At 37.3% G+C, this 14,763-nt stretch overlaps 2 protein-coding genes across 2 annotated transcripts in view; both read right to left on the reverse strand.

The window, feature by feature from the left end:
* LOC134792974 (mitogen-activated protein kinase ERK-A) overlaps positions 1-14,763 on the reverse strand; it is a 112,367-nt gene that overhangs the window by 59,764 nt on the left and 37,840 nt on the right. The gene's annotated exons all lie outside the window — the stretch shown is intronic.
* Positions 886-3,150, reverse strand: LOC134793062 (piggyBac transposable element-derived protein 3-like). The gene is made up of 2 exons (XM_063764586.1): positions 3,114-3,150; positions 886-2,567 (listed from the first exon to the last, which is right to left on the reverse strand). The coding sequence occupies exons 1-2, from the start codon at positions 3,148-3,150 to the stop codon at positions 886-888; spliced, it is 1,719 nt and encodes a 572-aa protein (XP_063620656.1).

Below are 14,763 nucleotides of genomic sequence, written 5' to 3' on the forward strand. Positions count from 1 at the left end.
GGGTCGAAAAGTGCTCGAGTGGAGACCACGGACTAGCAGCGTGGGAAGTCCACCCACAAGATGGACAGACGACCTTGTTAAGGCCGCCGGAAGTCGCTGGATGCGGGTCGCTTCCAACCGGTACGAATGGAGGTCCAAGGGGGAGGCCTATGTTCAGCAGTGGACGTCTTATGGCTGAGATGATGATGATGATGACGTATTATATCGGCGTTGGGATGCCATATGTCATTTAATATTTTAGGGAGCCCTTTAGGTCCTGCTTAACGCTAGCGGGATGCGCTAATAGTCTACTAAAAAAATCCAAACATACTATTTACCATTTAACCCTTAATTTGGCAGAGACTTTGATAACACAAATTTATATATTTTGCTAATAAAATTGAATAATTGTACCTTCAGAAGCTTCCAAAAATATAAATAAAAATCTAGATTTTCCAGATCCCGAGAAAAACTATGTCCGCTACACCGGACTCTGCCAAATTCCTGGAATATAATAGACAAATGGAGATGTCCGCCGAGACGGACATTGCCAAAGAAATAAAAAAATATTTAGAAATGAAAAATGTACTTCAAAATTCAAAAATATACATTATTTTGTGTGAAAATCTAGTTGACAATTTCTGGGGTTTTTTCCTGTAACGAAGCATAATCTGACATTGCACTTTATACAGTATACAACTGTTTTTTTGTTGCAATACATACAGCGACCCTCAGATTTGGTGCTCATGAAATGCCCAATATTATCATAACGCACTGAGTCAGCTGGACGAACTGCAACTGGCCTTTTGACAGTACATTCCACATTTTTTTCACGATGATCTGACCTGTTAGACTTAGTCAAAGCTGTATATAAGTCTAGTCTGAAGCCTTTTAGTGGTTTTGATTCTAGATCTTTTGAGCAACAGTTTTTTTATACAAAAGCCACCCATTGTTTATACATATGTCAAGAATTTGTGTGAAGATATTCAAGTACCACCTTCGACTTTTAAATGGAATTCTGTATAGAGATATAAGCATGTCTGCTAAATCTACGCCACCCATAGTTTTATTATAAACTTTCACCATATTAGGGCATTCCACGTCGATTTTAGCTTTAGCAATTTTGCAGTAGCGTTTAATTTTTTGTACCGGTTGAGAGTCGGTATATGAACTTATGAAGGTGACACATTTGTTATCATGCCAACGTAGTACCGCCAATTTGTTGGTATTGCAGACAACTTCGGAGAAACTACCTCGGGCTTTCTTTTTCAGCACCTTCTCGCTAGTAAGTTTTTCATCAGCCCCTCGCAGTCGATTACGACGAATAGTTCCCAAAGAGAAAATGCCGTATTTTTCGCGCAAAATGTAGACCAACTCCGGCGATGCAAAAAAGTTGTCGAAACATACGGTTGACGGTTTATTTTTTATTGACTGACAAAGAGCTAACACTATTTGTGCGCCAAAGCCTAAAGTTGCTTCGTCGTCGGTGAAACTATGAAAACGGAATGTGTCTTCTCCGCCGTATAATATAAAGTCATATATCATTCCACTGACACCAGCACGGACGAAATTTTTAAAACCCCACTTATTTGGCTTATCTTTCATATATTGGCGTCGTTTACCAGCTTTCTTACCTTTGTAGGGAATCATCATCTCGTCCACACTAAATTCTTTCTCAGTTTCTTGAGCAAGACAATTTTTCTTGATTTTTTCAACAAGGGGCCGAACTTTATAGTACCTATCCGAAGTTTCGAAATTACTGTCGGCAAAATGTAAATATCGACGGATTTGTTGATATCTTTTTAGGGTCATAAGATCGGCTATTGGTGGGTATCTTAATTGTTTAGACCAGTAGTCTAAATATGATGGCATTACAACAATTCCCATCATAATTTTTATCGCCAAAAAGTCACGAAATTCGTCAACAGTTAAGTCAATAGATCTTCCAGATTTCTGCACTGAAAATTTGTTTGTTTCAGTAACAATGTCTATAAATATATCATCCGAGAAGAATTTTAGAAAATATTTCATTGCTGAACTTTTAGGATCTAAGTCCTCGTATTCGTCATTATCGTTAATAATTTCCATCTCGGCTTTATGTTGGAAAAGCGCACGACGCCATGTATATTCCAGGGAAAATTTCTTGACAACTTTGCGCTTTTTACTGGCAATTTTAGGTTGTCTTGATCGAGTTTTTCGCGTTGTGGGTACTGGTGTAGGCAAAGATGGAATAGACGAAATAGACGGAATATCAGTATAATTTTCTTGATCAATTACTTCCCGCATAATAGGTGTTAATGGGACATTTACATCCTGCAATGTATGTACCTCATAACTATTTACAACATTGTTGTAAATAAGCTCATGGTCATTTTCAGAACTATTTGAAATATTCAGTCGTTCTAGCGAGGATGACAACGAGGGCGCTGATGAGGAAACATATGAGTCAGCGTCAGAATTATCAAGCACTTCATTTTCGTCAGTAGAAACTTCACTTGCTTCAGATTCGGCATGTTCTTTAGGTATGAGCGCCAAAATCTTTGCTGATCGGCCTAACACCTTGTGCTGTTGGAAGGTAAACAAAAAATCTTAGCAAAGAAGTGAGTTTGTTTACGAAAGAATCTATACATTCATAAAAATTAAATTTATTATATTAGTAAAGTTAAACTCGGTGTTTTTGGCAGAGTCCGCCACTGCGGATAAATATTACTAAACATCGTTTACAGCTTATATGGTGAAGTCCGGTGAGACGGACAACTGATTCGAGGCAGTTTAGAGAATGACAAAGTAATAAAATGCTATTTTATACTATTATTTCCTTTCAATTATATAACAAAGATTTATATTTTGATTCAAATTGACTCGTTTTTTTGCAAAATAACAGAGATAAACGCATATATACCTTGGTAAAAACAACTGACGTGCGAGGCGGTGCCATCTTACAGATTAACTAATATAATGACATTGAGGGTACTTCAACTATATTTTTCTACCCATCCGCAGAATTTCAAAAATCGATTGCCATGTGAAAATATAGTAAATAATTTCACAAAAAGCTGTCATATTTTTTCAAATGAGTTGACCGCCACACCGGACACCGTCAAATTAAGGGTTAATAGATTAGAGTAGATTACCCTTTTGTACTAATTGGAGTTGAAACTCTAGGTCCATGGGGTCCCAGCGCGCAAAAGTTTTTTGCAGAAATTGCGACGCGTCTGGTTGATGTAACTGGTGACTGAACAACGTATCCGCACTAGGGCTTGCAATATCGGATGGTTTCCAATTCCGGAACTGATTTTCGATATTGGCTTCAAATTCCGGAATTCCGGAACTGGTTCCGGAATTAGGGTTTATCATATTTTTATTCCATTTTTTATTAAAAAACAACAAAAAAAGTGAAATTCTGATACTTTACGTTTATTAAAGTTAGTATTGTTTAAGAGAAATTTAATTTGAAGTAATTACTTACGTTTTTTTTTTCACCTCTTATTTTAACACCTCATTAAAATGGTTACTTTAAATCACTTCTATGATACGGGGTATTTATTTGGGGAAACTATAGTTGCTAGCAAATCAGTTAAATATAATAGCTTCCTACTCTTCCTAACCTAATAGGTTTAATTTCAATTCTAAAAATTCGCTTATGTAGGATTCAGACTATTCTGACTATTCTAAGCAAGTAAATAGCTTTGCTTTATTATTATTTATTTTTTTATTCGTTTAAACTCTCTGTTTAGGTTTTTACAATATACATATAAAAATAAAATATAAAAACACATAAAAAACTAAAAAAAAAATACATATGAACACTAGGGTGGAGCGAAATCCAAAATTCTTGAATATAGCAATGGAACCTCTCTAAAAGGATGTCTAATTTTTTATTATTTAAGGGAAAAATAATTAAAAAAATATTGGTATATACTTTTAGCCCTCTACTATTCGATTATATATAGCAATATATGTATATTTTTAATAAATTTAATTTATGCTTATTTTTTTTAAAACAAGTTTTATTCATTAAATAACATCATTTTCATACAGATATACTCGATTCCTATACTTATTTTTGTTTATAACGTATATTTTTATGACACGGTAAAACCACGTAAATAGGGGTTTTATGGAAAATGCCCTTTAACCCGGATATTGTGCACAAATTGGAGTTTACAACACATAACAGAATCGTGAAAACTATTTTAAACATGATAAGATAATAAAAAGAATACTAATATAAGTATATATATGCCTAACATACGTGTGAACATGACCCAAAAAGGGCGTAAGCGACGCCGAAGGGCGAAATTTGACGCTTATTTAAACAAATAAGTAACCCTTTTTTTGCAGTAAAATGATACTTTTCGTAATCAATAACTTCATTACTTTGACACAAGAACGTCTAAAAAAAAATAACTCATATTTTTTTTATACTGTAGCATTTTCCTTGTTTTGCATGAAATTGCTGTTTAATATGAAATTTTGAAATTATATTATTGCATAAATATTGAAAAATGCACAAAAATTTTGGTAATAACTTATTATACGCATATTAAGTATTATATAATTTCAATAAAATGTACACATATTAGTGAAATAGTATATTTTAATAATTGATGAAAATTTACCCTTATTAATTTCTTTAGCGGCCGAGTAGAGGGCTAAAAGTAGTGTTGATTTTGAAACTTGATATAATCACTATAATCTACATGACAAACTGCAACTTTTGGTACCAGTTCCACATTGATAATCAAATTTTTATTTTTTTCCATACAACGACGCTCCACCCTAATGAACACATTCTAAAAAACCTAACCTAGGGTGCCGCCGGCAACAGGGCAAGGCCCCCAAGCTGCCGGTGGTAAGGGCTATAGAGAGCGGAACAGGTGCGGTGGACTATCCGCGCCGTGTCCAACATCATTTATTTTTTTATTATTATGAGCCTATAATATCGCACGTCGCACTCGCACTGGTTTAGCAAACGGAACAGTAAAATATATACCTACTATTATGTAATACTATAGTCCATTGAATGACTAAGAGGCACGTAATAACGACTAACAACACAGTATAACGTAATTTCTTAACAATTTTCAATAATAAACGTATTAAAACCTAAAAAAGTACTTAAATCCAATTCCGGAATTTTCGATATTCAGTGGTATCAATTCCGGAATTGTAATATCGGAAAATTGGCCCGAGATTCCGGAATTTCGAAATTCCGGAATTCCGGAATGCAAGCCCTAATCCGCACTGCAATACGACGAGGAAATGCCGCCAGCATCCTTGGTACAATGCTTCAAGGGCCTATTTTAGATTTAAGCTAATTATTAATTTATTTTAGTATTACTATTAATTGTAGTACCTTTGTTTATTCATTTACCATTTACTATCAAGCTAAACCATATTGAACCTAGTTGAAGTGACAACTCGTGTAAAGCCTGCCATCTTCTACGATAGAAGTAAGACTTTTAGATTGACTCTCAGATGTTTTCCAAGTGACACTTGTTTGCAAAGCGTCCCTTCAAGCCGGCGAAGTGGCAGATAACAGTAAGCCATCCCATCCTTTTGGCTCAGTGTAGTTTTCTGTTAAAGAGATTTCAATATTCCAGTCATCTACATATTTTACAAGCTTTTATTTACTTTCACCTGTCCCGTTGTCTGTCTGTAATCAAATCTTGCAGGTTAAATTTGATCCACTTCCCGGTTTCCGATTGAGCTGAAATTTTGCATGCATGTATAAATCGGATGACAATGCAATATTATGGTACCATCGAGCTGATCTGATGATGGAGACAGGAGGTGGCCATAGGAACTCTGTTATGAAACAACGCAACCTAATTGTGTTAGGGGTTTTTAGAATTGTCTCGATGAGTATTAGTTGTTTGTCGTAAGAAAAGTACAGTCAGCGTTAAAAGCTTGTACCAAAAATGAAATTTTTGCCAAAAACTTATTTATGTTAAATTTACAGTTCTACTCATAAGTCCCGTTGGCTTTACTCCACATTTTAAGTTTATATCAGTTTATAAATAGTGATATTTTATCGTACCCGCTTAAGGCGGATAAATTGTGGGAATAGATAGTCGCTACGCTAATTAATGAAAATAAACATTTATAGATATTAATGATAAAACACTATTGTTTCCTGATCCATTCACACAAAATTGTCTTTGAATAGGTAGACAACACCCTGAAGCCTCTATCCGTTGCATTACCAGGGCTGTGACTGTGATACAAACACTGAGGGCGAGATGATAAACATGGCCCAGATTCCGAGATTAGTAAATATCATTAGTACCATAAATAAACAATGAAGATTGGGCTCGTCCTTACGCAAAGAGAGTAATGTAGCGAAACGAAGACCTTGAGTATGTCGTAGGGTAGGGTTACTGTCTATTGAGTATACGGTGTAAATGATTTAGGGTTGGCTTTTACTTTCCGGGTTTAGGTCAAAATTAGACATGCGAGAAGAAAAAGCTTGACACCAAACTGATGTGTTTTTGTTATCATTTGTCCGTGCGTCTCGCTCGCGTCAATACATGTACGAGCGAAATGCATTCGCGATTGTTAAAAAAATTACATCATTAAGGCCCACTTGCACCATTCCACTAACCCAGGGCTAACCAGTTAAACCTGGAGTTACCATGGTTGCCAGTACAATTTGACACTGAGTAAACGGTTTAACCGCATAACCCCGGATTGGTGGGATGGTGCAAGTGGGCCTAAGATATCAAAACCGGCCAAGTGCGAGTCGGACTCGCGTTCCAAGGGTTCCGTATATTACACAATTTTTAACAATCAGTGCCGGATTAAGATATTTTGATGCCCTAAGCATTTCTAGGTGCCCCCTCTCCCTAGGGTCATCAAGATTACATTGATTTTTTGGTAAATTGAGAGAAGTTCATTGCCGCATTACAGCTGAGAATGGAAATCAGTCACATCATGTTATCACGAAAATTGACAGTGCCGCAGCAGTAATGTTGCAACAGAGTACCTAATGCTGTTGCAGTCGCCACCCGAATGTCACCTTTATCACAGCTTAGAAAGTAATAGAAACGCGAGCGAAGCGAGCGCGGAAATTTTTCGATATAAAAACGCAATATGATAGACAGTTGTACATTTTTACTTTTAGTATGGAAATCAGTCACATCATTTTATCACGGAAGTTTACAGTACTGCAGCAGTAACGTTGCAACAGAGTAATGTTGCTGCAGTCGCCACCCGAATGTCACCTTTATCATACCTTATAAAGTTATTTAAAACGCGAGCGAAGCGAGCGCGAAAATTTTTCGATATAAAAACGCAATTTTAGTTTTAGTCCCAACCAGGCCCGAATCCAGGATTTCATACAGAGAAGGGATGGGACAGTTTTCTATCAGCCTAGCTTCGCATAGGGCTCGATATTTAAGGGTCTCAGCGAGGTTGTTTTCATGCATAAAATATGCAAGAAAGCAGAGAGCTTGGAATTGAATTGGCGAAGTGTGAGAAAGGCAGTAGGCCCAGCTGCGAAAGAGGAAAGCTTGGATTTGGATCCACGCCCAAATGTAATTAAGGCAGAAGATCAACTTTGCCGTAAGGCAGAAGGCCTCGCATAAGACCTAACGCCGAACCGCAAAAGAGTGGGTTGAAATCGAATCTATGCATGTAATCACGACTCTTCTACTGCTACCGATTGTTTCCCAAAGAATTACGCGCCATTATTTTTGCAAATTAGCTTTTGGACAGATAAAAAAATCGTGTGGTAAAAACTATGTGTCTGTCCCTAATTTTAAAATTTGTTCACCTTTTTCAACCTGGCATTTTGGTGCCCCCCCTGAACGTGGTGCCGTAAGGACGTGCTTGTTTTGCTTATTGGTTACAAAGTCTTTATTAATTCAACCATTAAAGTCGACGAGTACAAAAAACTTTGAGCTAGCTCTCAATTTAACATATTTTTTTAAACATTATTTTTAATTTGACCTTACAATTACTCGTAAGTAGGTAAGACCGTTAAATATTTAAAATGATTATCTTATCAGAAAATTATCACCAATTACTCTAAGAAAACTACTACTCCGGTACTGTTAACAATGTATTTTTTATGTGAAACGTGAGTGAAATCTCTTTAAAAAATCCGTAGGGGTCGGATCAAAAACTGTAATTAAGTCCGACTCACGCTTGACTGCACATTTCTAATAGGTTTTCCTGTCATCTATAGGTATAGACCTATTTTATGTATTTAAAAAAAAATTAAGACTTTTTCGGAGAGACTAGACTAGAGAGACTAGTTTCGGAGATAAGGGGGGGGGGGGGGGGGGGGATGGTCATTTTTTGCCTATTTTCTTGAATAACTTCTAAACTGTTTATTCGAAAATTATAAAAAAAATATATTTGAGATCCTTACAATAAGCTCTTTCATTTGATATGTAACATGATATAGTTTGAAAAATTAAATTTTTTCATTTTTTCATTTACCCCCCAAAAGTGGCCCCCATGTTTAAAATTCATTTGTTTACGTTACATGTCCGTATTTGGGTCACAAACTTACATATGTGTACCAAATTTCAACTTGATTGGTCCAGTAGTTCCGGAGAAAATCGGCTGTGACAGACGGACAGACAGACAGACAGACAGACAGACAGACGCACGAGTGATCCTATAAGGGTTCCGTTTTTTCCTTTTGAGGTACGGAACCCTAAAAAGTAGTTTGAATCTTTCTATCTAACGTACAATCTTGACTACTGAAGAAATTGGCCTTTTTTATCATTAAATCATACTAAGGCCCTTATAAATATGTAGCTATTTTGTAAGTATAAGTTAATTTACAAAGAGGGGCTTATTTATCATTTACATAATTTATAATAATATCTGATGTTCACAGGCACCTGGAATTATATACAAACACCGTACAACATTGTTTTATAACTTTGCCAATGTCGAATACTCTGAAACATTAATAATAAACAAAATATCGTTTGTTTGCATTACAGTGACGCATACTGTTTGTCTACTCTAGGGCCTCTTAAGATTTGTATTCATTCCGGCCTTGGCATCTTCTATAATAAATCCGATTAAAACTGATCTTTCTATTGTGTTGTATGTCTTCAAACCAGGGTTCGGCATTGTCTCAAAATATACCGATAAATATCGGCTTACATTTGTTTGATACCGAATAGTCAGAAATTTCACTCAGCATACTAACATTTAAGGCTTTTTATTAACCTGAGCGGCCGAGTGGAGGGGAATAAGACGTGGAAGTTAAACCCTGTTTTAATGTTCTGAGCCGGTTAATTCGCACAAAATTAAAATAAAACTCACTAAAATAAACCGATGGCAAATACTAAACGCAATTCAAAGGTTTCACTTCTAACTTCTATTAATGAAACAGGATCACGGATCACGTTTTGAAAATATGTATAACGGGTATATCCGAAACTTACATCAAAACAACACTTATCTATTTATTGCACCAAAATCTCAGCGATCGCGCCAATGAACGCAATATTTCCAATTATTGGATTTTTCTTACTTCATGCAAAGGGAAATGAAGTGATCCGTGTAGAGCGCTTAAAGCTCTGCTTGTAAAGGCCGACGATATTAATATCCCCAAGCAAGTTTCCTTTGTGTTATTGAAAATATTCAAGCTCTACGTTTTTACAGATTCGTTAGTTAGACCTTTACGTCTACCATCAGTTTTTACATTGACATATACGCTCACGTCTACGTAACTTACTTTCTATGTATCTCGCTCGTACTCGCATATGTGCAAGCGAGATGTACAGAAAGTAAATTACGTAGACGTGAGCGTTATATCAATGTCAAAACTGATGGTAGAGGCTCTGGTTTCAAATCTGATATTTATGAAGAAAACATTGCCTCGGTTTTTCTGAAGTGTCTAATGGATTTTTTGAACCCTTAGTTACGTTCGTGCGTAGTAAACGAAAGTATGTATACATACCTATAAGGTATAAGTAATAATCCTATGTTTGAAAAGAAAATAATGGCAAAAATTATTTTGTACCGCTTCTTATATTGGTAATTTATTATTTTATAATTGGTTCATTCATAAGCATGTAATAGGTAGGTACTATTCTTTTTTCATCATATTTCCAATACACAAATAATAATAATAATAATAACCCCGCGGGGGCAGCTTGTGGCGAGCTGACGGTGAGTGGCGACACCGGGGACCCCTATTCCAGAGGGCCCTGTCATCTGGCCCTCGCCTCTGTGCTTGCCTTCACCGGCCGGCCAGAGTGGAGTCGCAAGAGCGGTACCTATGCTCCAGGTTGGAAGTGTAAAATGTCATAACGCCGGCGGCCTGCTGAACGGATTACCGGGATCTGGCTACCGCAGACTCACCTCTCGACAACCTCACAGCCACTCCAAAGTGTTGCCCTGTTGTCGCACTGTGCGAAGGGCCATTGCGGGGCCCACTCAATGAGTTGGCGAGTCACCACCTGTCTCATACAATTTTGAGACTGATTGTCAGGGCAGGTGTCCGCTAGTCTCCTCCCATAGCCCGATATCCAGTCCATCCAACATTCAAATCTATAGCCTATGACCTTAGTTCCCATCGCAGCACAAAAGTGCTGCACTGCAACAGTCTTTGCACCTGGCGGGGACCATCTCCGGATGTATCATATTGTGCGTTCGGGGATGGTATCCGCCACGTGTATCCCTTGCCTTTAGATTAATTTGTCTTAAAGCGCCTCTGCGCTGTTGGCTTCGGCCCCACGCACGCCTCCCAAAGGTCCGGGACCCCATGGTCCCGAGATATGGAAAGACAGATAATAATAATACTGAGGCTGGACATCTTGAGAGACTCTCGCTAGGTGGTTGGATCAAGGGTCAGATGCAGAAGGCGGTGATCTTGGACACGGCGCGGATAGTCCGCCGGTTCCTCTCTCTGCAGCCCTGACCACCGGTAGCTTGGGCCTTGCCCCGCTGCTGGCGGCACCCTAGGTTAGGTTTTTTATAATGTGTTTATATGTATTTTTTATTGTTTTGTAAGTGTTTTTATATGTTACTTTTATATTCATATTATAAATAACTTAATCTAAGAAATTAAATGAATAAAGGATAATAATACTGATAAAACACGTTTCTATTTTGCCAAAACAAGGTAGAGGCTCGCGACCCGTGTCGGCGGGCGCCGTTTTATAAAATTGAGCTTGGGCAAATTGAGTAAGGCTCCAACATACAGGCCCTGGTAAATTAATAACAGAACGTGAATTTGCCGTATTGGTATCTCACATAATTGTATTATATTACGTCTAATTTTATGGCCGCCGGCTTGCCTTCTTTAAGACTATTATGTATCTGATAGGTAATACTAATAATACATTTTTACCGAGGAAGCTTGAAGTTAGAACGTAGTACCTAAAGTATCGCAAATAAAGAAGATTTTTATGAAGGTTGACTTTAATTGAATGGTTGATATAATGACTACTGCACTTCAGAGAAAACGTGAATCACAGTTCATGGTTTTCTTCATCATATATCAGAAATTAGATACAAACCAACTTCTATATCAATTGTGACGTGACACCGCAACACTTCAAGTATCTCCCTTAAACCTCGAGGAACACCTCAAGCCAAATTACCAGCGCATAAGGGCTTGCTAATGATTATTATGGAGCTTCCTGGCGCGTTTAACGTTCCCATTAAGCAGGGTTGAATTACCATAACTGACACGTGAGTACGCGCACCCGTATCCCACATCCGACCCCTGTCTGTCACTGATCAAGTACCACCGTGTGTAGTTATACAAGTCTTACGCTAGTCAGTCAGAATAGAGCATCCCTTTTGTTGTAACACTAATTAAAATATTTTGTAATGGGTCGAGTTCAATTACGTTGGATATAAATTTTATTATCTGTCTAATGGATTTCCGTCACTGCATTCGGTTTGTCTTAAACTTATTATTATTTCGATTCCCATATAATATTTCAAGATAAGTTCAAATTTCAATTGAGAATTGACAGAGAGATACGCTTTGATCCGCGTAAATACTTAGCTATTTTTACAGAAAAACATACAACCGAATTGATAGCCTCCTCCTTTTGAGATTTGGAAGTCGGTTAAAAAAACACTAATCAGTCAGTCAGCCAAGAGTCAGTCTTATTAACTCGTCAATATCCCGATATGGTTAAATGATAAGGAACCAATATGGCCATTTGCAAACAATGCGACTATAGCCCAGACGTTATAAACCTTTTTTGTCATTCCAGGCACGTAGCAAACCGGAAGACTGCTAACCACAAAATTAAGTAACCTTTACCTTGACTTTTGTAATATGATTGTGAGTTTTCTTTACAGACGTCGCACATTGCGAATTTCGGAACATCGGGTACAAGCAAACTCTTCACAACATTTTAACCGCGAGACGCGAGAGCAATACAGTCCGCAGTGATGTAGCGCCATTTCGCTCAGTGTCGATATGGTGGTACGGAGGTCAATTGTTGCTTTACGTCCGTAGGAATAACCCCTAGAAACCCTACACGTAACCTCCGGGTGGTGCTAAAAAAGCAATAAACTTGGCAGCTCTGTTCCTTCAGAATCTCGCAGCGCACACTGGAAAGAGAGAGCAAATAACGATATGGTGGTGTAGGTATGACAGTGTCTGTCACTTTCAATCACGTGTTAAAAAGTGATGGCTATTTTTATCACGTGGATAAAGTCATCCATCATTCACCTGCAGGCTACTGTGCAAATGTGCAGGGTGCTAGGTTGGATCCTTAAATCAACGCCGCCCAAAACTGGCGCATGTTATTATAAAAAAATTAAAATATTAAAGTACGAATAATACCGGTGCAAAAAGTAGCCATATGAGTTGCTTATCTATTTAGGTTTGGCTTTCATTTAAATTTTTACATTTTTGTTAATGATTGTACGTGAAACCAGCTCCTCAAGAGGAAACCGCAATTTTATTATATCTACCAACGTCAATTATAATGGGGACCTTCATTACTAAGCCTGAAAATGCTTGCGGCCGAAATAAGGCCCGAGCGTTTTTTGTTATTTTGATCTAATTACGCCTGTTTAATTTAAAGCCCGGCAACTTTTTGTTTGCGTTTATAGGCATACCATAAGAAGTGTTTCTAGATATATTTTTTATTTAAATACATCAGTTATGCTATCGGCATCGGCAGCCTGGAGAATCCCGGTTTTTTACGTACACAATCGGTCTACACGAAAACGTTCGAATTATTACCTACCCTAAAAATCCCCCTTATATTGGTATATTATCCCAGTTGATAGACACCAAGGCCAGGATTAGCCGAGTTTCAAATCCCTCGTCTTCGAGGAAATATCTCTGAATGACAGATTGGGCTCAAGTGACCTCATAAGGTTTCTATTTCGTTAATCGTGGTTCCGTAAAAAACGAGGAAAATATTTCGTACTCAGTGATGTAACGGTGCGGCATAGTATCTCTTTAAGTACTGTTGTAATCTAAAGAATATACATTATATGTTGTTCTCCGAAAAACGGACCTTATCGCAAGTTAAACTAAGATTAATTTTATCGGGCAGCGACGCACACTGACGTCTTAAAAGTTAGGTTCATAAGCCTTTTTTGGTTCCAGCCATGCAGTATGACTCAGTGCGCTAGGGCGCGTCATCCCAACTTCCGTATTAGATGAATATTTGCATGTAGCTACTAAAAACCGTTACTTATAACGAGAAAGAAATGTCGTACGAAAAGTTTAAGCCATCAGTAGCAAACAGATAAATGTTTTTTAAAGAAAAATTGTTTTAGAATCAAATTTGTTTGGTAAAAATTGATGCGGTATGAAATAACGATTTTAATGTCAAGGTTTCAGAAGACCTAACAAAAGCAAGGTTTCATTAAAGAATACATGTGTTTGTAACGTAACGCTGATACTGTAATACCTAACCACCTTTCTACAATAATTTGTATAATTTAAGACATATTATGACTTATTACATTGCGCAATTATTATCTGACAAAACTGTTTGTTCTTCGTAAAGCGAAAGTGACCTCATTCTATCTGCACCGACGAACCAATTAAGACTACGAAAGTAATATTGATGAAACATATATGTTTATATTATGAAACCACACACGTCATTTGTAATATGTCGCAGTGCCTAAAAGTTAAATGAGTTAGCCTTATCTGACAATTATAATCTAAACTTTAAGTTAGCCAGTGAAATATTTATTCGCACGCTTTAATTCTGCTACTAACAACTACATTAACCACACATCATGCGACACGAAATCAAACGTATATCAAGTCTTAATATATGTGCCATCAATGGAAAGCACTCAATTATTAGTCATGGTAACATGTAAACGTTTGGCAAACTTTCACGTACATGTACCGAAGAATATCTTTGTCCGCGACTGTAGGGCAAAATTCGTGTGTGGGCTTGACATCTCACTCGAATAACAAAAAATATAAGGGATAAAGTTAATTTAGCATCCCATCAAGAGGGTATACAAATAAAAGGACGCACGATAAAAACATTTCCAGCATTTTCCAGACAGCAATTAAATGGCAGTTAGATTACGGATTATGGTTTGCTTTGGGCGCGTCAGTTTCAGCCGTGACAAAGGGCCCCGATCACACGAAGCTTTCACAGCCGTAATAACGTACACATTATATAATAGGTCAGAACCATGACTGAATAGTGAATAGAGCGTCGGAATTGGCGCGCGTATGGAAGTCCCCATTTAGGTTATCAAACGTTGTACATGTATACTGCGGTATGTATACGCATTACACGCAAAGCCCGGTATGCGGAATTTATGCGTAACATATTTTGAGGGTATTTCTTAACAAAA

Source organism: Cydia splendana, chromosome 8, assembly GCF_910591565.1.
Source record: "Cydia splendana chromosome 8, ilCydSple1.2, whole genome shotgun sequence".
NCBI classification, from domain to species: Eukaryota; Metazoa; Arthropoda; class Insecta; order Lepidoptera; family Tortricidae; genus Cydia; species Cydia splendana.